Source organism: Harmonia axyridis, chromosome 2, assembly GCF_914767665.1.
Source record: "Harmonia axyridis chromosome 2, icHarAxyr1.1, whole genome shotgun sequence".
Taxonomy (NCBI): domain Eukaryota; kingdom Metazoa; phylum Arthropoda; class Insecta; order Coleoptera; family Coccinellidae; genus Harmonia; species Harmonia axyridis.
Window position 1 is genome coordinate 34919324 of NC_059502.1, and position 23868 is coordinate 34943191.

The 23868-nt window shown below is 36.8% G+C and overlaps 5 protein-coding genes across 16 annotated transcripts in view; all 5 read left to right on the top strand.

Moving 5' to 3' along the window:
- The first annotated feature begins 3502 nt into the window (after positions 1 to 3502).
- LOC123673177 lies at positions 3503 to 4916 on the top strand. The gene is made up of 3 exons (XM_045607635.1): positions 3503 to 3662; positions 3951 to 4201; positions 4648 to 4916. Exons 2-3 carry the CDS (start codon positions 3957 to 3959, stop codon positions 4790 to 4792), a joined length of 390 nt encoding a protein of 129 aa, XP_045463591.1. The 5' UTR covers positions 3503 to 3662; positions 3951 to 3956; the 3' UTR covers positions 4793 to 4916.
- A 3654-nt stretch (positions 4917 to 8570) lies between these two features.
- On the top strand, positions 8571 to 10809 carry LOC123673176. The gene is made up of 3 exons (XM_045607634.1): positions 8571 to 8731; positions 9022 to 9272; positions 10548 to 10809. The coding sequence occupies exons 2-3, from the start codon at positions 9028 to 9030 to the stop codon at positions 10690 to 10692; spliced, it is 390 nt and encodes a 129-aa protein (XP_045463590.1). The 5' UTR covers positions 8571 to 8731; positions 9022 to 9027; the 3' UTR covers positions 10693 to 10809.
- Positions 10810 to 13414: 2605 nt separating this feature from the next.
- Positions 13415 to 15137, top strand: LOC123673074 (flotillin-1-like). The gene has a single exon (XM_045607496.1). It carries the CDS (start codon positions 13649 to 13651, stop codon positions 14924 to 14926), a length of 1278 nt encoding a protein of 425 aa, XP_045463452.1. The 5' UTR covers positions 13415 to 13648; the 3' UTR covers positions 14927 to 15137.
- A 322-nt stretch (positions 15138 to 15459) lies between these two features.
- On the top strand, positions 15460 to 17037 carry LOC123673075 (28S ribosomal protein S29, mitochondrial). The gene is made up of 2 exons (XM_045607497.1): positions 15460 to 16490; positions 16787 to 17037. Exons 1-2 carry the CDS (start codon positions 15538 to 15540, stop codon positions 16995 to 16997), a joined length of 1164 nt encoding a protein of 387 aa, XP_045463453.1. The 5' UTR covers positions 15460 to 15537; the 3' UTR covers positions 16998 to 17037.
- A 6228-nt stretch (positions 17038 to 23265) lies between these two features.
- LOC123673523 (obscurin) overlaps positions 23266 to 23868 on the top strand; it is a 124529-nt gene continuing 123926 nt past the window's right edge. For 5 of the 12 annotated variants that reach the window (XM_045608054.1, XM_045608055.1, XM_045608060.1 and 2 more), the window contains exon 1: positions 23337 to 23539. The gene's annotated coding sequence lies outside the window, so the exon portion shown is untranslated. Of the gene's footprint in view, positions 23582 to 23868 lie in introns of all 12 variants that reach the window. The other 7 variants (XM_045608049.1, XM_045608053.1, XM_045608050.1 and 4 more) reach the window with 5 other exon arrangements.

Below are 23868 nucleotides of genomic sequence, written 5' to 3' on the forward strand. Positions count from 1 at the left end.
GAAAACATTACTTAGATTATTAAGTGAATTTCCTATCATATACCTAACTAGCGTCACTCCATACCTCCAGTTATAGATTCTATGTGAACTCATGAATTCACCACGCAATAATACAGTAAAAACATTAAATATTGACAATTATTTTTTTTTGAGATCTATCGATTTTGAAGAAAATATTCGATTGTTGGGTGCGGGGAGTCTAGAATCTAGAATGATAAAATGTTTCGTTATCACCCGAAATGACTCATTCACTGAGACTGAGTTATAAATAACCTGTATGAACATCGCTCGTCTTCCCGTATTTATGGTGTGACAATTGTAAACAATCAATATTAATATGCATGACGCAATGTTAGGCCCTTTTGCTAACTCCATTGCAACTTTTCTTTTCGCACTTTTCAATTTAAATTGTTTTTCGTGGAATGCTATTTATTTGGAGAGTGAAAAGTGCAAAATTACACAGTAGTTTTTGGCGCAACAGAACGTAGGATACCGTGGTTTGACTTCAATGGCATAGGAATGGGGGTACTAGGGGTAATTACCTCCTCCCGAAGATTTCCAAAATATGAAATTTCAGAATTCTCGCAAAGACTAAGAACGCAATTATTTTTTTTTTTTTAAATCAACTTGTCAGTAAGAAATCGGACCCTTTTACAGCTTATGAGTTTATTATCGCTTTCAAGATAAACGTCTGTGTCTGAGGTTTATCATTTTCCTTTATCTGTCTGCTTTGTCCACTCATTTGCCATTTTCCATTTGTGATTTCGTCATCCACACCCGTACATTTACCTGTTGTTTTCGGTTTCTTGTATCATTCTCGTTACAAAATTTCAATACTGAGTACCTAATTCGGATAAAACATTTTTCTGGGCTGTGTTATTGTGTTTCATTCAAATTGCAATTTATTTGTGAAGATGTCAGTTTCAAATTGACCATATCTTCCTACACGGTGTATGAATGTAAATGACAGATTTCTCGGATCATTTTGAGAAAAGAAATACTATAACATGAGTCCGCAAACGCTATGTTTTTGAGATATAGGTGTTAAAGTTCAAGTTTTTTTCTAATAGCACCTTCTCTTCACAAGATACTCAATAACTTGAATTGGCATAGATATTCCAATTCCAAGTTTTCGTCATGTTATATGCTAATTTTGAATTCAAATCTACAGAGTGATATTTTTCCTGGAAGGGTGCCCTTTTTGACACTCTTTGGTTCAAACTTCATAATCAATCCTCTTTTTCTCACATTATAGATATGAGTGAACAGTTATTAATGATGGACTTTCAAACTGAATTTTCTTTAAGAAAAATCGAAAACATCGTGTAGTTAGCACCCCAGCCGAATGCGGTATTTTTATAGCAGTATCATTGAGGTATAAACGAAATTTTGGTGTTACATCGCGAAATATTGTGTTCCTGAGAATATCACATTAATGCACGAATAAGGCAGATTGTTACTCGAGAGAGCCTAATTTCTTATGAAATCACAATCAAAATCATACAAGCAGATCGCGAGATATGATGGAAATATCGAGAATTTATCATTTTCGTATTCTTAGTCGTAGATACGCTATTATAATATAATAATAATAATTTATTGATTCCATTGGACCCAATGTTGGGTATAGGACAAAATTTACAATATTGCTAAATAATTTATTCTGAAACAAGTTGCAGAATGGGCCCCTATTCCAACACGAATGCGAAATTCGAATGTTGGAATTGCCTTCTGCAACGAGTATTAGACGATATTTTCTCTATTTCAGTCAAGTTTTGAGAAATATTAAAGAAATTCAATGAAAAATTCAGATTATATATCCTAGTAGTGACTTGTATTGTATCTTTGGCAGTTGGTGTGACTGTTACGAAAATTGATAGATTACGGAATTTGAATATGAATAGAACGTTTCGAATTTGAAATAATTTACAATTACGCATTGAATTCGTGAATTATGTCTGACGAAATCGATTAACCATCACCAGAATTGAGAGAAATTGAGAATAATGTTGCAAATCATTTCACTATATCCACATTATATTAGGTATAATGACAATTATTCTCGTTTGTTGAAATTTGATTGGAAGGATTGGAAGTGAGTATAGGCCACAAAACGAAAAATATAACTGAAAAGGATGCTGTAATGAGTTCATTTCAGCACTATTTTTAGAACTGTAATGAACTCATTACGATACTGAAATAGAGAATGAAATTCACATAACTTGTTAAAAGCAGATTTCTTGTCTCTTACATATAATAAGCTTTAATATATAAATATAGAAGGCACAGTCAGTGGAATATTATATGGAAAATATTAATTTTCCATAGAATCCCTTTTGACTCAATCTGAACCATAGACATACAAGTTGTACCTAAATTGGAGGTACAAAGGAAAATGAGCGATTCCCCAATTCTAAGAGAAAAAGTCCTATAATTAGATGGGTCTGCAATCGCTTTGTTTTCGAGATACAGGGTGTTTCTTGAAGTCGTACTTTTTTTGTTATGATTATACCAGTTCATCGAATCTTCATTAATCTTCGATACAGATTGGGTAAATAAGTCTGAAAACTGATAATTTATTTATTCGTCACAGCTTACTAACTAGATTTTTATAATAATTTGTATTTTCCTTACTAGATAATTTTTTTAAATTATTTTTCTCGAAAAACCAAAAATGTGGTACTGGACCGAAGGTTCTTTTCACGAAAAAGTTTTTGAGGTAAGAAGCTGGCTTTGTTCCAGAAAAAAAATCACACTGTAGATTTGCATTCAAAATTATCATATCTCATGATGAAAACTTCAAATTGTAAAATTCATGCCAAATTTAAGTAAATATCTTCTATAAGTTGTAAAGGGAAGGTGCTTTGAGAAAAATCGAACTTCAACACCCTATATTCTGTAAACAAAGTTTGCAGGCCCATGTGTTAGAACTTTTTTTTCTTTAGATGATCCGAGGAATCTGAAATTTTCATTTCTACCTCCAATTCATGAACACCCTGCATAATAACATGATCTGGCCAAGAAATTTTTATGATTCACATTTCAAAAACACAGATTTATATTATAACTTCAAAACTAATTGCAATAAAAAACAAATGATTACACAATTGGATTCTGCTCTAAAAAGTACCAATCAATTTTTTTTTAACTCAAAGGGATTCTCAGATCTCCTCGGTACAAATAATTCGGGACACCTAATACTTTTATGAAATACGGAACATACATTGAATAATTTATCAATAGTGTCTAAAGCATACTATTGTACCAAAGTGACTAACAGCTATTGATGTTAAAATTTGTATGAAATTATCTGCCGATCTCATAATTATTTATACAAATTTATACCGGCGCGGTGTCTAACGACATACGCTTGTAACGTCATAGAACTGCTTTGGAAGAATCCTGGAACTGTTGTTCATTCGGGAACAGATGATTTGGAATTTGGAACTGTTTGAAATGTTCTCCAATCCGACAAGGAGATCGATAGGATTTGACGAATATAGGCTATGCCGGTATCGTTGTGACATTCGAGTGATTTCCCGCTTTTCGTCATCAGAAATATATAAAAGGCTGAGACGCTAATTCTGATTCATTGTTTCCATCGACTTCCAGTGTTCGTGAATTGAAACAAACATTGTAGTGACTTCTCATCAGTAAATCATGTAAGAATAATATTACTTCAGTTTGAAAGATTTTGCTGGAATATTATGTATTGGCATTTTGAAGATTTGGAAAATCTATTGCTATTAAGTTTGGATCAGACGTTGTTTTTCATCAAAACGAAAGCTATTTACGATATTCATATTGATTCATTCAAATGTATTTCCAATTGGAATGTTCTCATTTATCAAAGAAATGAACGGAACTCTTTTATATTTTGAAATTCAATTTTTCTCTAATTTGGTTCTTCTGCAAGTGTGTAAAAAACTAATCCAATTTTTTTCTTTCAGTTCAAAATGAGTGACCGAGATATTTTTGCCAAAACGATCTATGCAGAGGCAAGAGGCGAAGGACCAGAAGGTTGGGAAGCAGCTGCCTGGGTCATTAAGAATAGAGCTCATGCAAACCGTCCACATTGGGGAGGTAGCAGTATAGGAAGAGTCTGTCGTCAACCTTACCAATTCGAGTGCTGGAATGGTCGCAATGACATTGAGATCGATGATCCTGCTTTGTACAATAGGATCAAGAGAGAGACTGATCGGTAAAAATGATTTTTCATTTAGTAGAAATTAAGTTAATGACTTATTCAACAATATGAAGGGGATGTAAGGAAGGGGCAATTTTTCATCAAACGAAAATTGAGTATTTTCTACTATTTCTACCTTTATTTTTTAATTTCCTAAGAAGGAAAAATAATTATGGGGATTGAAAAGTTAAAGTTATTCGTTTTTATTGCACCACATGGTGATATCGATTGAAGATTACATGAGTAGAAAAATACTCAAATATGGATTAGTTAAAGAGATTTGAAATTTTAAACATCATTTTGACAACTAAATTTGAATAGTTTTTGCGGATAATTGAAAAAAATCATCAATGAAACTCATAATAATTAAATTTAAATTTGCCTAGATTCGCAGTAATAATCTAAAATGAGCTGAATTGCCCATTATAATATATTTACTGAATGCTTCTTTTTATTTTCAGTATTTATGATGAGCCAATGAGTCGTGATCGTACTGGGGGTTGTGACCACTACAATAATCCTCAAAAAGAAGGTTATCCTGATTGGACGAGAAACTGCAATCGCAAGATGGATGTTGGCAATCATGTATTCTACAAAGAAAAATGAATAGTTGTATGATTTATCTGTTCTATGTAGACTAGCTTCTTTCACAAATTCTTGATTATTATTAGTTTTTCATAACTATACTGAAAGTATAGTGTATATTGACAATAAAATGTGTTTAACTTGAGATGAAATTTATTGAACCCTATACCAAATATCAGTTGGATAACAAAGATGTGATTTACTTTGCTTGATGGAAAGAATGAAATTTGTTAATAGAAGTTGAAGTGGGACTTTTTGTGTTGGGACTGAATGCTGGAGACACTTATAATGAATTGATGTCCAAGTTTTCAAAAAATGGACTAGCAATGCAGATTTATTTCGATGGTAATTCTTTGATTTTTTTTAAGTGAACTATTAAGATAAAGAATCAAGTAAGAGGGTTCCGTTGCCATGCGACCTAATGGTCTATTGTGACTATTCAATCAAAGCTACTCACACAATTAGGTTAGGTTAGGTTAGGTAATGCTCTATTGTGACTATTCAATCAAAGCTACTCACACAATTAGGTGATCTATAATTCACCTTCCAGTTCTAGATTTTTAATGAACTCCATTATCTGGGATGGTACTCCAAAGAAGCTACTTCCTCAATTCTATGAGTTTCTTGTCCAAAGCAGATTTTCGTACTCTCCCCACAGAATCTGCAGTCGTTATTTTTTGCTAGACCCATCCTCATGAGGTGTTTACTGAGGCGACAATGTTCAGAGAAGAATCCAGTGAGAAGGTGTTGTATATTCTTGCTAAGATCCAGAAACTTCTTAGATCTCGCAGTGTCAACGTTTCGAAGAAAATTTTTGGAATGATCCTATCCAGTAAGCTTCCGCCAGAGTGTTTCTCTTTTGGGTTTTCCCTGAAACTCTTCCTTGTAGGTACATTTGCCTACCACAGAAAGGTTCCAGGACAATGAAAGGAGTTTGTGCTGCTTTTCTAGCAAGTTTGTTGGCCTCCTCATCCAATTTAATTATCAGACTAAAGAGAACTTGTAATTCTTGGATTTTTCATTGAGTCTTAGGCAATCCAATACCAATATCGATGCTGATATGTGAGCTCAGTGCTTTAATTATAGCTTATCAGAATGTATCGCTATATCATATTTCTGATAATTTTTTGCTAGGTTAATTTTTACACATCTTTCTATTGCATTGCGAGTATCCCTACCTGAAAGACACTTAGACAGCGGCCAAAGGATAGCGAGCACTTGGTGCCAGTCCCGAATACTCCAGTGCCAATTCCCGTCATGGTTTAAGTACCATCTGTGTACCACTGAATTTTTTTTGAGAACTGGGATTGTGTAACTCTTTCTCAATCTTCTTTTCTACTTAATATCGTAGTGAAGGTTTTCTTGATGCTAATTTTCTTTATCATCTCGTCGCTGGGATGGTATCATCTCCGCTCACCACCACCAACTTAGTTCTCTCCCAAGAATTTAGTTTCGGCACTGACTTCTTGTACCAGCCTAATGAGTCTTGGGATCCACAATCAACCAATATCATTCCACAACGGAAATGAACCCCAGTGAAGTAGATACCCCTCTACGTACTGCCGCACATCTCTTTTACCAGGATGTGCTCTAGGAATGACAGCTGCTCGGCTTCCAGAATTACCCTTTGGTAGTCCTTGGCTATAAAGCCTATTCGAGACCCTTTCTTTGCCTTGACAGCAGCTGCATATCCTATGGCTTGCCTGGTTTTTGCAGCCGTCGTCTTCAGCATCTTTAATTGATGCCGTTTCGAAGGCGTGATATGCTCCGGATCCCTTTTTCCTTTCCAATTGCTTTTAAGTGTTACCTTCGGGGTGGAGTGCCTCATCCCTGATGGATGAGTCACAGTTGCTTCCGAACTCCTGCTTTCTTAGAGGGTCATCTCTGCTGCCCAGTTGTCCCAATACGGGCAACTCAAACGGCAGATGGTTTTCCCTTTTTCAAGGGGCCCGGGTGAAGAGGTGGAGTTCTTGTCCTTCTATTCCCCTGGGTTTAATTTTTCCTTGTGCGTTAGTCATTTTTGGTCCCACGAGAAGCTAGGCTCATATAGGTCCACTTCTACAGAGCCCCGCATGCAGGAGTAAGGGATTTGGTACAATGGAATTTCCCTGCTGTACCAATTAGGTTGAAACCATGATGAGGTTGTTCCCTCTCAGTCTGGGCAGTCAAGCCACTAGGCAGGGCCCTGCACCCGCGAAATACACGATTTGAAAAGAAATGCTCCCGAAGGATAGATTATAGTTTTTGTGGTACAGCTTGAAGTGATGTTTACGCTGGCTAGCCCGATCCACCATCACTAATATCATACACAAAGAGCCCGTGGAGGGCACGTTATGTCACAATGAGGTCACCCTACGTATGACGGTCAGAAAAAGATGGTATCCCAAACAAACTGAGCCTCTCCTCGTACGCTGGATATATGGCACCGAATGGAATCCTCGTAGCTCTACGCTGGAGTTGCTCTAGGGTTTCACGTTCTTGAACCAGCACAGGCGCCCATACTGGACCAGCTTACTCAAGGATGGGTCGAATATAAGTCGTGTAAATTAATCTGCAGGTATCCACTGTGCTCTGTGGATACCTGCAGATTAATTTACACGCCTTAGAGGAAATGATCTCTTGATTAGTATTAGCTCTCTTCGCTACACCATCAATGTGTCGGGACCAACTGAGGTCGTTGGATAGTGTATCGCCAGCAATAATTATGTTCTTTCTACAATTGAAGATATAGAGGAAATATGAACGAAAACATGGTGAGATCGTGTTTCACTACTTTCGGACCAACCTCTGTAGGATCAAAAATAATTTAAGCTTTTGTGCTCGATCGACTGATCGAGCACTTTTGACTCACTCTGTAGGTATATTTTTTTATTTTGTCTAATTAATCGATGTTGAAAAAACACTGTTGTCAACTGTCTGGGGTAGTGAATTGTAATTGACTCAGCCTATAGTCGTTCATCAATGTTATGTCTGAAGGAAATAATAAATAATCTTTCTATTTCTTCATGGCAGTAAGGAAATTTTGCTTACTGATTCCGGAATGTGAAAGAAAAATTCAATATTCTGAGTACTGAACTGAAAATATCGAAATTATATAAAACTTAAAAAGCTGTTGAAGTGAACAAGCCCACAAAATTTGAACGAACTTGATTCCGAAGTTAGGATTATCAGAAATTTAAGCCAACATTTATGATGAATCACCCTGTATCTCCACAACACACAGGTTACAAAACAAAGATTCATTACTTGGCTATGGTCAACCACTTATGTACACCCTGTATGTCGTAAGAACAAAATGTGCCAATTTATTACTGTCTAATAGAAATCTGTATTTAGATGAGAAAAGTAAGTATGAAACGCTGTAGGTACCTAACTACGAGCACCTACTATTAATTTATTCCTTCAAATCAATCTATGGGGTTGGGTTCAATTAATTTTAAAAATTGCAGATATGAATAATTTTTTCAGGTAATATGAAATACGGAATATTCTGAAAAAATTATCAATAATGTCAAAAGTGAGATTTTTGGTTTAAATCGCATATTGATATTGAAATTCACATAAATCATAAAATTATCTGTCGATCTAGGCTGAACGGATGAGCTGCCACTCATCATTTTTATTTCTGTTTGAATGTACTTGAAGCAAATTTATATCTCCGTGCAATAAGATACGATTGTAACGTCATGGAACTGGTTCGGAAGAGTTTTGGAACTGTTGTTCATTCGGGAACAGATGATTTGGAACTGTTTGAAATGTTCTCCAATCCGAACAAGCAGATCGACGTAGCGTTTGACGAATAGAGGCGATGCCGGTATCGTTGGGGCATTCGAGTGATTTCCCGTTTTTCGTCATGAGGAATATATAAAAGGCTGTGCAGCTTATTCTGATTCATTGTTTTCATCGACTTCGGGTGTGAATTGAAACAAACATTGTAGTGACTTCTCATCAGTAAATCATGTAAGAATAATTTTACTTCAGTTTGAAAGATTTTGCTGGAATATTATGTATTGGCATTTTGAAGATTTGGAAAATCTATTGCTATTAAGTTTTGATCAGACGTTGTTTTTCATCAAAACGAAAGCTATTTACGATATTCATATTGATTCATTCAAATATATTTCCAATTGGAATGTTTTCCCGCATCAAAGAAATGAACGGAACGCTTTTATATTTTGAAATTCAATTTTTCTCTAATTTGGTTTTTCTGCAAGTGTGTAAAAAACTAATCCAATTTTTTTTTCTTTCAGTTCAAAATGAGTGACCGAGATATTTTTGCCAAAACGATCTATGCAGAGGCAAGAGGCGAAGGACAAGAAGGTTGGGAAGCAGCTGCCTGGGTCATTAAGAATAGAGCCCATGCAAACCGTCCACATTGGGGAGGTAGCAGTATAGGAAGAGTCTGTCGTCAACCTTACCAATTCGAGTGCTGGAATGGTCGCAATGACATTGAGATCGATGATCCTTCTTTGTACAATAGGATCAAGAGGGTGACTGATCGGTAAAAATTATTTTTCATTTATTAGAAATCAAGTTAATGACTTCCTCAACAATATGAAGGGGATGTAAGGAAGGGGCAATTTTTCATCAAACGAAAATTAAGTTTTTTTTTTTATGGAATATTTGTAAACGTCACATTTCATACATACTTTTCATTCTTCAATTAACTAAAATGGAAAATTAAATATGGGTGTGGGTTGTAGTCCTTATGCGGTGACTATCAAGTAGTTCACTGCCAAGGAATTTAGGGAAATAAAAGAACGGGATAAAAAATACGTATTCGATTTATTTCAACCCACTAAAAGAGTTTGAAGAAGATGAGTATTTGTCTAGATTCTTAGGGTCGCTGGACGATTGGGTCGTTGTGGCTCGGTCGCAGGTAGTTTTTCGCCGGTCGGGAACAGATATGATATTCTTGAATCTTCTTGTTGTCGGTGCAAGTGTGGAACATCTGTGGAAGTCGTAGTTTCATGTAGAATGGTCTGAACTCTGTTGAATTATTCTCCCTGAAATGCCGAGTTTTATGGGCATTCGGGCTGTTTTCTATTCGCCATTCACAACGCCTTTCTACGGATCCCTAAGGGGTGTGGCTTTGATTATTCCAAGTTTTTACACCGAGTTCTTCTGTTTTTAAGATTTTCGTTCTCGGACGGAATATTTTCGAGGGAATCGATAGATTCCCTACATGGGGATTGAAAATTCAAAGTGATTCGTTTTCATTGCACTACATGGCGACATCGACTGAAGATTACATGAGAAACGAACAATGAGTTTGATCATTGGCGTAAATAGAGTTGACTCATGGGAAGTTACCCCACTTTGAAAGAGCAAAATATTTTAATGTTTAATCATTTTTTTTAACTGTCCAACTTAAAATTTCTTTTATTTCTTATAATCAATGTGGAGAGTTATGTACCCAATAATCCCCCCCCCCCTCTGTTACGCATATTAATTTGTTGTATGGATCAGGAACAGAGAAAGCTTCATTTTGAGCAGGTTGGAGTAGGAGCCAAAAACCAAAGAATAGAAAAGAAGAACATTATTCATATAAAAAAAAATTTAAAGTTTTATAATGACAAATAGCGCGTGCAGTAGCACAAACTAAAGAAATATTCTGTGGTTGAATTTGAATCGTTTTTGCAGATACCTAATTAAAAAAAAATCATCAATGAAATTCATCATAATTAGATTTGAATTGATATTAGCAGTAATAATCCAAATTGAGCAGAATGGTCCATTATAATTTATTTATTGAATGCTTTCCTTTATTTTTTAGAATCTATGATGAGCCAATGAGTCGTGATCCTACTGGCGGTTGTGACCACTACAATAATCCCCAAAAAGAAGGTTATCCTGATTGGACGAGAAACTGCAATCGCAAGATGGATGTGGGCAATCATGTATTCTACAAAGAAAAATGAATTGTTGTTGTATGATTTATTTGTATCATGAAAGACTACCTAATTTCACAAATTCTTGACTAATGTTAGTTTTTCATAACTGTACTGAAAGTAATAAAATGTGAGCTAGCTTCGGCATTGTTGAATGTTTCATTAGGAATCCTTCACAAAAGCGAAATCAATTAACTGAAGTAAACATTGACCTTCTTGATGCACGAAAAAATTTTCATAAATAAAACAATTGTAAACAATTTTTGAGCATCAAATGATAGTTTCGAAATAAATAAAATTATGTACGTTACTGCAATAGTGTCCCGTCGGACAAGGATTGATGAATATTGGAATCTAAACAAATGCATCAGTTACAAGACGATTTCCGTTCCTCCTATTAATTTTCTAGGGTCAGAATATATCTTTACGTGTTGGTAATTTGATATAGATATCCTATAAATATCAAAACTTATAGAATTTGTATATTTGTTTTCTGTGATTTATACTATCCGTCTGATTTTCCAAATTTAAAAATGTTAAAGATCTATCTACCACCACTTTATGTACGAATTGTTTAGAAGGGTATTTACCGTTTAAAATTTCACTGAACGTTTCTACTTAGATTTTTTCCATACCTCATGCAACTCTGTATGAGACTAATAATTGTCCCTAAGAGGGATTACCACCACATGGTTTTTCTAGTATCAGTCAAACTTTGGTACCCATTCATTTCCCCTCTGGCGTTACTGCAATGATCAAACTTTGTACCGTGTACGAAGTCGTACATTCACTTCATCTTTTTTTTCGAAGCAAATAACTAGAGGGCAGCACTGTAAGAAGACTTTCACGAAATTATAATTTTACCTATTTTGTAATGATTTTTGGTCTTGACTATAACTAAGATGTCTAAAACAGTGGTGTGCTCACTTACTCTTGAAAAATCTTCTTCAACCTTCTTGGATTTCAATGGAACTGCTCCTTTTCACTTCATTTCCACATCGTTTCTTAAGGTGGCGCTCACGTCGTCTTTCTGTCAATGTCGTATTGAGGTTAAATAAATAAACTACTTTTGACAGAACAAATGAAAATTTTGAAATTGTGCAGACGATTGGTTAATTGTTCGTAGATATATCGCCACCTTGAGGAAGAAAAGGAAAAAGGACCCATGTCCAGCCGAGTCGCCAGAATTATCTCAAACAAAATCTAATCAGTGAACACACCAGTGTTTTAGACATCTTAATTGTATCCAACAAATTTCTGTGCGTCGCCGTCAAATTTGGCTAAATATTGTTGTCAATAAGATGCATAGAATACCTGGTGTGTCTACTTACACCTGTAAAACTTTCAGACAAAACGGGAGATTTTTCAGATTTATACCCTTGATTTCGAGGGATCGCGGTCTGTTTCAGATGGCGCATACATCGTTTACATTTGACATTTCTCTCAATTCTCGACTCTTGTGAATCAAGGGCGTAGTTTTTTTTTTCTTGGTGGGGGATTATCGAAAAAAAAATTTTTGACTAACTTTTATTCATATCTGTAATTTTAGAAAAAGAAGTTTGATAATGAAGTTTGAACCAAATTACTCGAAATAATTTATTTTGTTACTAATTCGGTTGTTCTTACCTTATACTGGGTGTTCTCAAATTAGAGTTACGTAGGAAAATGAGAAATTACTTGGATAATTTTGAGAAAAAAAGTTTTATGAATATGAACCCACAAACGCTTTGCTTTCAATATACAGGTTGTTTCTAGTGTGTCGTGCAGTTTATCAAATATTCATTAACCTTCGCTACAGATTGGGTAAAAAATACCAAAACTTATAATTAATACATTCATTAGAGCTTACTAGCTGGATCTTTATAATAACTTGGATTTGCTTGAGGATTACTAGAGATTTTTTCTAGAAATCGATAGCAGATATGACAAAACTATAACAAACCAAAAAGTGTAGTACTGGACCAGAGTTTTTTCTACATTTTTCTAAACTAACAGCCATTCACCAAAATATAGTTTTGGAGGAAGGAAGCAGGCATCCTTCCAGAAAAAATATCACTGTCGATTTGCATTCAAAACCAGCATATCAAATGGTGAAAACTTTAAACTGGAATATCTATGGCCAATTCAAATTTAATATCTTGTGAAGGGAAGGTTATACGAGAAAAAAAACTTAAACTTTAACACATGTATCTCAAAACAAAACGTTTGGGGACTCATGTTATAGGACTTTTTTTCTTAAAATGATCCGGAAATCTGTCATTTTCATTTGTATCTACAATTTAGGAACACCGTGTAATTACCCCCAGTATCCCCCCATTTCTACGCTCGTGAACTTTGAGTATAGAACAATAATATTTTACTATGGTCTGTCATTATATTCCATTCATTTGATTGGAAATTTGATATGAACTGAATTGTAATTTATTGTGAATGTTTGCAGTGTCTAAAATCAGTATTTCCTTTTCAAACGGCACCAAGCAGATAGCGGGAATTCGGAAATTTTTGAAGAGCGCCCCCTTACAGAACTCTGGTGAAGCAGACCACCAAAGCAACAGGTGGGTCTCCCAAAAAGTCTGAAACAAAATCGAATCAGTAAACACACCAGGAATTCTATGCATCTTAGTTGTCAACATAGAGTAATAAAAATGTTAATTACTCTGAGGTTGTCAAAATGTTTTCTCCTATCAACTGATTGGCGGTTTTGAATGATAGAATAAGGATTGAGAGAACCGAATTTGACAAAGAATGCAGTAAATCGCTCATTCAACGTAGTTTTGTGTGTCTCTAAGTGAAAATCATTTCAAAGTAATCTATTATTTTAATTGGATTATCGATTAATGACTACAGAATAGGCTATAACTGATTTGTGTTAGCACAATCTACAAATTTCTTTTTAGTTTTTATTTCTATAGAATGTCATAAGGCAGAAGTTACTCCAATAAAATAGTACATCCATTTTATTGAATGGTTGAAGTAGAATAATACAATGACATTTGGTTTCGTTACATGTGGTCCTAATGAAGCAATGGTTGCTTATGGCTGTTGTCTTCGTAAACCAAAATTGATTGCCGGTGGAGTAGTTTTTGTATGCAGTCCATTTCAGTCCATACAAAAAATTTCACTCAATATTATGACTTTGATAGTTGATAGCCCAAAAGTTTATACAAGTCAAGGAGTGCCTATATCTGTTACGGGTATCGCCCAAATTAAAATCGAGGGTCAAAATGAACAGATGCTAGCAACTGCATGCGAATTATTTTTAGGTAAGTCTAATAATCAAATTCAAAAAATTGCTCATGCCACATTGGAAGGTCATCAAAGAGCCATTATGGGTACAATGACTGTTGAGGAAATTTATAAAGATCGAAAAAAGTTTAGTCAGCAAGTTTTTAAGGTTGCTTCATCAGATTTAGTGAACATGGGAATCAAAGTTGTATCCTATACTATCAAAGACATTCAAGATGATGAAGGATATCTCGAAGCCTTGGGTATGAGCCGTACTGCTCAAGTGAAGAGAGATGCTAGAATCGGTGAAGCGGAAGCGAAAGCTGATGCTGCAATGAAAGTGGCATATGCAGAAGAAAAGAGGATGGAATCAGTATACTCTAACGAGGTGAAAATAGCATCAGCAGAAAGGGATTTTGAATTGAAAAAAGCGGCGTACGATATTGAGGTAATGACCAAAGAAGCTGCCGCTGATTTAGCATATGAACTCCAAGCTGCTATAATCAAACAACAGATAAAAGAAGAGAACATGCAAATTGCTGTTATTGAAAGAATACAACATATAGAAATTCAGAAACAAGAAGAAATGAGAAAAGAACGAGAACTCGAAGCTACTGTTCGTGCTGAAGCTAATGCAGAGAAATACAGAATGGAGAGATTGGCAGAAGCGCATCGTAGAGAGACAATCTTAGATGCTGAAGCAGAGGCTGAAGCTATCAGATTAAGAGGTGAAGCCGAAGCATTTGCTATTGAGATTAAGGCTAATGCTGAATCAGAGCAAATGGGCAAAAAGGCTGAAGCTTGGAAGGAATACAAACTGGCTGCCATGGTGAATATGGTTCTTGATGTCCTCCCACAAGTAACAGCTGAAGTGGCTGCTCCGTTAGCAGAAACTAGGAAAATAACGATGATTTCAACAGGGTCTGGTGATGTTGGTGTTTCGAAATTAACCGATGAGATTTTGGATGTTATAATAAAAATTCCCAAAATAGTTAAAGCCTTTAGTGGTGCTGATTTAAAAAAACTCATCGACAACTAAGAAGTATAACCGGCGAATTGCTATAAAAAAAGTTATTGGTGTATTTATCCTATTCTTACTATTAGTTTTAGGCAAAAATCCAAAATTGATAAGTGACCTTGAGCCTGAAAACTTAAAAACTGTTTTAATGTGCCAGCAGTATCATCTCAATCAATCAGTTTTAATGTAGTTATTTATTCAACAACGATCTCAAAATAAAGTAATAAAAGTAGTAAGTCTTAATAATTTTTCATGGGGGAGCGAATATAACTTGACACTGATAATATACAGATGTCTGGAAAAATAATACAATAGATTCCGTCCATTGTCCATATACTTTTTTCATCATATAGCCTAAGCGGTATTCGTATTCGTATTCGTATTCCGTTTGAGTTTTATAGTTCTTAAGGACCAACGGGACGAACGAATTTAACCACGGTGAATCCAACCTTATCTGAGGCCATTTCCTATTCAAAATTAATGACTTTAACGGATGTTCTATCACAGAGTAATCTGTGGTTCTATGATCTGGAAACCTACACTTCTATGAAATATTCCATTAACCTAAAATTTCTTGAAAAATATATATGTTGTTGTTTTAAATACCTGAGAAAATTTACTGATTAGATACAATGTTAACATCCATTTCGAGATTATTTTCTGTAGCACACATAAGAACGTCAGAATTAAGACCTCTGTCAACTGCTGTTCACTCTCAAATAAAGGAAAGAAATAGTAATTTTCGATGTCTAGAATCGAATCCGACAAACCATACCGTGGAAAATTTAGCTCAGTTTTATTCGATTCCGAATAATGAGGTACAAACACTCTTTACCCATGGAGGACTACCAAAATTATTCAAAGAACAGAACAAAACTTTCAATGAAACATGCATAATGATACGTAAACCTGCAATTGATATAATTCATTCTTTGAAAAATGTAGATTATAGTAAACCAGCTTATAGATTTGTTTTATATGGTGTGAGAGGAAGCGGGAGATCATTGTCATTGGCACATATTGTGCATTTCGGACATAAATGTGGGTTTCTAATCGTACATGTCCCTTGGGTAGGCAACTGGATGAGACGTTGTAGAGAATCTAGTAATGCTGTTATGGAAGAAGGATTCATAGATATAAATATTGATGCAGCAATGTGGCTGACTCATTTCAAAACACAAAATGAAGATCTTTTGAAAAACGAACATTTCAAAGTGAGTCAGGATCATGTATGGAATAAAAGAGAAAAAACAGCCCAAAATTCTTCTTTGTTAGAATTAATTGATTTTGGAATGAATAGAATCAAATATGCTTCTTCCTGTATTGTTGCTTTGGCTGAGGAAATAAAAAAGTTATCACAAGCTGGTGTGTGCAAAACGTTAGTAGCCATAGATGGGTATAATGCGTTCTTTCATCCAACAACAAGAATTCGTAAAGAAAATAAGGAAATCGTGCATCCACATAAAGTAACAGTAACAAAAGCATTTTTGAGTTTAACTAACTTTGACTGGAATAATGCTGGAATTGTAGTAACTGTAGATGGATTGGCAATGGGAGAATATGATACTCCATCATTTTTGCCAAGGTGAGCTCTCTGAAATTTAAATAAGTTGGAGCTTATAGAGCAAGCTCAGTAATAAACATACACTTCTTGTTGAGTAAGCCCATAACTATATTTAAGAATGAATTTAGGTATCAAATAAAAAAAAATATTGAAACTACAAGTATGTGTAAAATTTTAATTTTTTTTTTTGGTGCTTTCCAACAATTATTTATTTTAATTGGATAATGAATATTGAAAAAGTAATGTTAATTTGATGAGTTTCAAAAGAATTCATTTTCATTATTTAATATTGAATGATAAATAGATACTTTTTTCAGATTCCTATTGGGAAAGGAGGGATTCGAGCACTTGGACCCATTTGTACCAGTTGAAGTGGAAAACTATAATGAAAAAGAATTCCAGAGCTGTATAGATTATTACAATGATAGAAAGTGGATACAACAGTATTATCCTGAATTGAATAATGAATTATCCTTTGTTAGTAATAATAATCCCTTCAAGTTGCAGGAAATAACTGCACCATTGTAAATATTAGCATAAAGATCAATAAAATCTCAAAAACATCAAACATACTTTGAATAAAGACCAAAATCTGAAAATTGAATTGTTTACAAACCATCAGCTTATATATCGAGGTTATTACAGAAAATAAATAATTGAAATTGAATATTATACTAATTTTGAGGTGAACACATTCTTGTCTTAGGAATTTTCATTCATGTTAAACGCGGTTTTTCCAAAATATTTGAAAACTGAAGTTTACTCTTCCAGGATAACAGTTAGTAACCTTTGAGCCCTGAAGATGGCAACATCGTTGTGAAAGCGGAGTTAAACATAACTGAACCAAATATTCTGTGGACAAGAGCACAGTATAGGAACTATATATAGTTCCTTTACTGTGGACAAGAGTGCGGTTACGTAAACCATAGTACTTATTCAGTGATAGGCTGTTGGTAGTACTACTTTATACATTTATTCCTTTGCAACAAGATACTTATCAACTTGAAACTTTAAATGGTACAACTCATTCGAAATTAAAATTAAACAACATTAAAAAACAATATATTATGAGAACAAAATTTATAACATAGTGATGATAAAAAAAGTTTGTCAAATTCACCTATAGTTGAATTGGTGCTCACTGTTTCCAGCAAACAGAATATATTTGTTGTTATTAAACACGAATCAGTGTAAAAACTTGACAGGAATCCAATGAGGGGGTATAGTATATTGTTACTAAGATCCAGATACTTCTTGGATCTTGTAGAGTCAAAGTTTCGAAGAAGCTTTTTGGAGTGATCCAGACCAGGAAGATTCCGCCAGAATTTTTCTCTTTCGGTTACCTCCTTTTCCTGAAAATATTTCTTGTAGGTGTATTTGTCAACACCACAGAAAGGTTCCGGGCCGATGAAAGGAGTTTGTGCTCCTTTTCTGGCAAGTGTCTTGGCCACCTCATTCCCTCTGATTCCTGTGTGGCCGGGAACCCAGACTAAAAAGACCCTGTTATCCTTACCCATTTCGTTTAGTTTTCATCGGAACTCCAATACCATCTTAGAATCGATGGTATGTGAGCTCAGTGCTTTAAATCCAGTTTCTTGCTATGTTGATTTCAACACATCTTTCTATTGCAAGTATCTCAGCCTGAAAGACACTTAGACAGTGGCCTAGCGATATTGAGCATTGGGTACCAGCCCCGAATACTCCAGCGGCAGTTCCCGTCGTGGTTTTGGAACCATCTGTATACCATTTGATGGTATTCTTTTTAAAAACTGGGATTGTAGACTCCTTTTCCCAATCCTCTTTTCTACTTATGATAGTATCGTAATTAATGTTTTTTCGATGCTGGTTTTTCTTATCTTCCCATCACTGGGAAGGTTCGCTGATTGTATATAATTAGTCAAGGAAGACCAGGCCCTCTTATTCCTAATTCCCTCATTGCCGGTACCTTCCCTAGATAGTCTTAGAGTGACCTCATAGGCCACTCTCTCTATCACTAGATGAAGAGGTGTGAGATCTGTGATGGTCTCCAATGCCCTAGTTGGGCACGTTCTCATAGCTCCAGTGATGCAAACAAAGGCTAACCTTTGTATTGTACCAAGGGCTCTCCTCGTGCTTGTCTAACTTGCTCTAGCAAACAGCAACAGCAGTCATATGACAATATTGATTTTCTTATGTATTCGAAATGTGTTGGTCAATTCATGTTCTTGTCCAGTACAACTCCTAAAAATTTCACTGCAGTATTAATCGTGACTTAAGTGTTCTGAAAAATGAATTTTTCGGGGCAATTTTGGGTTATTCTCGCAATGTCAAAGATCATGTTATCTGTTTTTTGGATGTTCATAGTTAATTTGAATTCCCGACACAACCTGTTTTTTAGATGTTCATAGATAATTTGAATTCCCGACACCATTCTGTGATCTTACCTAATATGAGCCTGGCAAACTTCATCAACTCGTCCATATCTCATCTCATCATCTATATCTATATATATATCATATATATATGTCTCATCATCTATATCTAGACATACAATAGTCAAAACTAGACTTCACAACCAATGCAAGCCCTGGATTGATGGTGGTCATTTAAGACTGATCAAACACAAGAACAGTCTTTGGAGGCGTTTCCGTCGCAGTCACAGTCCGGAGGATTACCGAGCTCACAGGGAATTCTCCAACCATCTATCTTCCAGTTTGAAGCTTGCCCGACGTAGATACGAGGAGTCCGTTGTTGATGGTGAGAACAAAAAGCGGTTGTTCAAACATGTAAGGAACGCTCTCAACTCTAAGGTTGCTACTCCACTGCTGCGGCGACCTGATGGATCCACCTGCGCTGATAACGTGGAGGTTGGTGAGTTGTTGGGTATGCACTTCACTTCCGTATTTACCAACGCGCCTAACGATGATGTTTTGCCCCCCATTCTGACCCAGCGAGTTGGCGAAACGCTCCAGTGTTTGAATTTCGATCCGTCAACTGTCGAATCATATATCAACCGTTTCGATTCTTCAACTTCACCTGGTTTGGATGGAATTACTGCGTCCTTTCTGAAAAGCTGTAGCTCCATCGTATCTGCCCCTCTCAGCAGGATCATGACATCATCTATGCAGAGTGGTGTTTTACCTGCATCTTGGCTCGTCGCAAGCATCACACCTATATTCAAGAAAGGTGACAAATTAGACCCTAATAACTATCGTCCTATAAGCCTTGTCTCTGTCGCTGCCAAGCTGGTGGAGGCAATGATTAGCCAACACATGACAGAGTTCCTGCTGACAAACAACGTAATCCCTAGAGAGCAGCATGGCTTCGTCCCTGGTCGATCGGTAATAACTAACCTGTTACAGTGCGTGAATGACTGGTCTGCTGCGATCGATTGTGGAAGATCTGTGGATGTAATATATTTGGACTTTTTTAAGGCTTTCGATCGTGTGCCGCGCCGCAGACTTTTACAGAAGCTTGAAAATTCCGGTATTCGGGGTAGGCTGCTTCGCTGGATTTCTGCATTTTTGACCGGTCGATCTTTTCGTGTTCGGGTTGGTGGCGCTTATTCGTCTGCTCGGTCGGTTTTGAGTGGTGTTCCTCAGGGATCCGTACTTGGCCCATTGTTGTTTCTGGTGTACACCGCTGACATCCCTTGCCTTCTGAGGTCACCGAGTTCTTTCTTCGCTGATGACGCCAAAATATACGCTGACCCCCGCACTGGTTTTCTACAACTTCAACGTGATCTGGACGAGTTGCGGAGCTGGTGTCGAACCTGGTTGCTCCCTTTGAATATTTCGAAGTGTGTCGTGTTGCATATCGGCAGGTCAAACCCAAAACTCCAGTATAGAATTGATGATATCCCCCTATCCAGTGTCGATTCGCATGTTGATTTGGGAGTGATGGTGACGAGTGATTTGACCTGGTCCAGTCATATAGCTTCGGTGTGCAGACGGGCTAATTCATCCATGTACCTTCTGCGTAAATCTTTCTCCCGGTTGTCATTCTCCACTGCGGTCAAACTATACACAACCTACATCAGACCAATTTTGGAGTTCGCGGGTCCAGTGTGGAGTGCCGGGCTAGTGCGCGATCGTCATTTGCTGGAGTCCGTTCAGCGATCTGCCACACGTATGTCGTTCGGCCGGGTAAGGCCTTCGTACGAGCAGCGACTGGCTATCGCAAACCTCGACACTTTCGAACGGCGCAAGCTTCGTGGCGACCTCATTATGACTTTCCGCATTCTTAAGAATTTTATCAACGCTGATTTATGCTCCATTTTCTCACTGAACTGTGATACTCGGTTGCGCGGTCACAACCTGAAGCTGAAGAAGGAACGATTCAATTCCACTGCGAGGAGAAATTTCCTCCCCAATAGGGTTTTTGAGTACTGGAATTCCCTTCCGCCTGGTGTTGTGAATGCTCCATCTATAAACAGTTTTAAAAATCGATATGACGATATTTAGTTTTTTTTTATCACGCTGGAATATGTTTGCTTTCATCATTGTTCTTTATTTTTCTTGTTTTTCTTTTCCTACATATTTTGGTTGTTTCTATATGTCTGTTAAACACTGCTATGTACTTCTCTTGTGCCCAACTGCTTGTATGACTGTAATGCTTTTTATGTATATTGAATCTCACAGGACCATGTCCTTGATTCAAATCTATCAGGTGTGTGAATAAGTCTTTCCCGTTTTTTGTAAGAGATGGCGCCACCAATACTGTGCGAGTATTTAATGGTTACATATGTCATAATCAAAGCTTATTCATCTGTCAACAATTCCACACTAACACATTAGTTGAAATTTTTTCGCATCATAAATTTTTGTAATCGTGAAAATGTCGAAATTTGAGCCGAGTCGACGTCATTTGCGGGAAGTTTCACTTTATTGGTTCAATTTGAAGAAATCTGCTGCCGAGGCGCATCGGTTGCTTCAGGAAGCTTATGGAGAAGGTTGTGTCGATGATTCAAGTGTTCGCGGATGGTTTCGACGCTTCAAAAGTGGCGATTTCGACGTGGAAGACAAGGAGCGTTCCGGGCGGCCGCAAATCTTTGAAGATCAAGAATTGGCGACTTTGCTTGATGAAGATTCGTGTCAAACGCAAGAAGAACTTGCTGAAGCATTGGGAGTTGACCGAACAACCATTTCCAAGCGTTTGAAAGCCATGGGAATGATCCAAAAGCAAGGAAATTGGGTGCCGTACGAACTGAAGCTGAGAGACGTCGAACGGCGTTTTTTCACTTGCGAACAGCTGCTTCAGCGACATAAAAGAAAGGGTTTTCTGCATCGTATCGTGACTGGCGATGAAAAGTGGATCCGTTACGATAATCCGAAGCGAAGAAAATCATGGGGACTACCCGGCCATGCATCATCATCGACGGCCAAGCCAAATATTCATGGCGCCAAGCTCATGCTCTGTATATGGTGGGACCAGCTAGGTGTGGTTTACTATGAGCTTCTGAAACCGAATGAAAGGATCACAGGCGAGGTCTATCGACGACAATTGATGCGTTTGAGCCGCGCACTGCGAGAAAAACGGCCACAATACTCCGACAGGCACGACAAAGTTATTTTGCAACATGACAATGCTCGCCCACATGTTGCACAGCCGGTGAAAACATACTTAGAAACGCTCAAATGGGAAGTCCTACCCCACCCGCCGTATAGTCCAGACATTGCTCCGTCTGATTACCATCTCTTCAGATCGATGACGCATGGCCTGGCTGACCAGCACTTCCATTCCTACGAGGAAGCCAAAAAATGGGTGGATGACTGGATAGAGGCCAAACCGGTCGAATTTTTTCGCAACGGGATTCGTATGTTGCCAGAAAGATGGGGAAAAGTTGTAGCTAGCGATGGCCAATACTTTCAATAATTCATTTGTAACCATTTTTTCACAATAAAGGCTCAAAATTTGAGAAAAAACGGGAAAGACTTATTCACACACCTGATAATTATAATAATAATAATAATAATAATATCTGTATCCCAATATTCTTATCATCAACATAAGGCTTACACTACATTCCGAGTTCCAATATAGTGCAGCATAAGTTGTTTACGTAAACTATGAAAAGAAGGGGACCCAGAATGCTGTCCTGAGGTATCCCAGGTATCGTATTGATCTCATCAAGTGAATATGCACCTTCAAAACATTTGCACGGTTCCGAATGCAAAGGTCGGGATCATCACGAACAGACCGATTAACTCTTCAACATTCTCTTCCATTCTCAATAACTTTTGGTGCCCAGCGTTCGGTTTAACCGATCTCTTCAAAAACCTTTTTACCAATTTCTGATTGAGAGGGATGCTTGGCGGGTCATTAAGTGACGAAAACATCGAATATTGGAGGAATTTTGACGTGCTTTAGTGGTATAATAACCATTTTTATAAAATAATTCGGGTACGCAAAACGCGCGATGCACTTCCGAGAAAGGCTCCATAGTCATTAAATTTCCAATAATCAGGATACCGATTGACATATCCCCTGTACCTCTCAAAAATTACTACCCAAAAAGAGGCACCTGAAACGGTCGCTTCACTGTTTTACCTCTAACGCCGGCCCTGAGCTTGATCAGAAGAAGGGAGGACCTAGAATTGAACCCTGCGTTACTTCAGAAGATGAAGAGGTAAGACCAGTTGGAATGAGTTTATAACGGAATATGATTATTGCAATTGGAATTGAATAAAAAACGTGTTTCAAGTTTAGATTGAACGAATGTTTACCATGGCAGATTGCCATTGAACACCCTGTTTATGGAGTGGTAGGTATATCGAGGTTGCTGAATGAATCGATCCAATGGATCGATCTGCGATCTATTGGCTTCTCACCGCATAAATATGGCACTGCATGCATGCCTAAACATCCCGTGGTGACCAGAATAACTTTTTCTCGAGAGATGCAGATGAGAGTCTCAAACCGCGTCGTCGTTCGTTGGTTTCCCAATGATTGTTCAGTAGGATTCGAATAAACGATACGATAGTGATATTTCTAAACAGAAAACAGGTTCGAACGTTTTCGACGACGATTTTGGTTTATTTTTGTAAACAGGTGCCAAACGGAAAATGAAGTGTTTGTGGGAATAAATCAAGGTGCGTAGATGACTTCGTTTAGAATGAGTGGAGGAGTGAAAGGTACTTTCAGTTGGACACCTCGAACATGCACTAGAGTTGTTCATACATTATTCATTGCCATCAGAAGTATTTTATTTATTACGGGGTTTTTTGACATAGGTTCACGATATCCATTGATTAACATTTGAAATAATTCAAAGATTTTCTCGTCAAATTTTCATAGTGAACATTTTGGGATAGAATCCCAAATCCGAATGGAAATCAACGTCCTTCATCTTCCAGACATTTTCTCACAAACTATAGGGCATCAGGTTTGGTAAAAAACGAAGATATTATAAAATAACGAA

Excerpts from the sequence above, each read along its gene's own strand:
- LOC123673177 (XM_045607635.1), top strand. The coding sequence starts at position 3,957 with ATGAGTGACCGAGATATTTTTGCCAAAACGATCTATGCAGAGGCAAGA. Across the intron at positions 4,202-4,647 it reads ATCAAGAGAGAGACTGATCG|TATTTATGATGAGCCAATGA; the intron begins GTAAAAATGATT and ends TTTTATTTTCAG.
- LOC123673176 (XM_045607634.1), top strand. The coding sequence starts at position 9,028 with ATGAGTGACCGAGATATTTTTGCCAAAACGATCTATGCAGAGGCAAGA. Across the intron at positions 9,273-10,547 it reads ATCAAGAGGGTGACTGATCG|AATCTATGATGAGCCAATGA; the intron begins GTAAAAATTATT and ends TTTATTTTTTAG.
- LOC123673074 (XM_045607496.1), top strand. The coding sequence starts at position 13,649 with ATGACATTTGGTTTCGTTACATGTGGTCCTAATGAAGCAATGGTTGCT.
- LOC123673075 (XM_045607497.1), top strand. The coding sequence starts at position 15,538 with ATGTTAACATCCATTTCGAGATTATTTTCTGTAGCACACATAAGAACG. Across the intron at positions 16,491-16,786 it reads ACTCCATCATTTTTGCCAAG|ATTCCTATTGGGAAAGGAGG; the intron begins GTGAGCTCTCTG and ends TACTTTTTTCAG.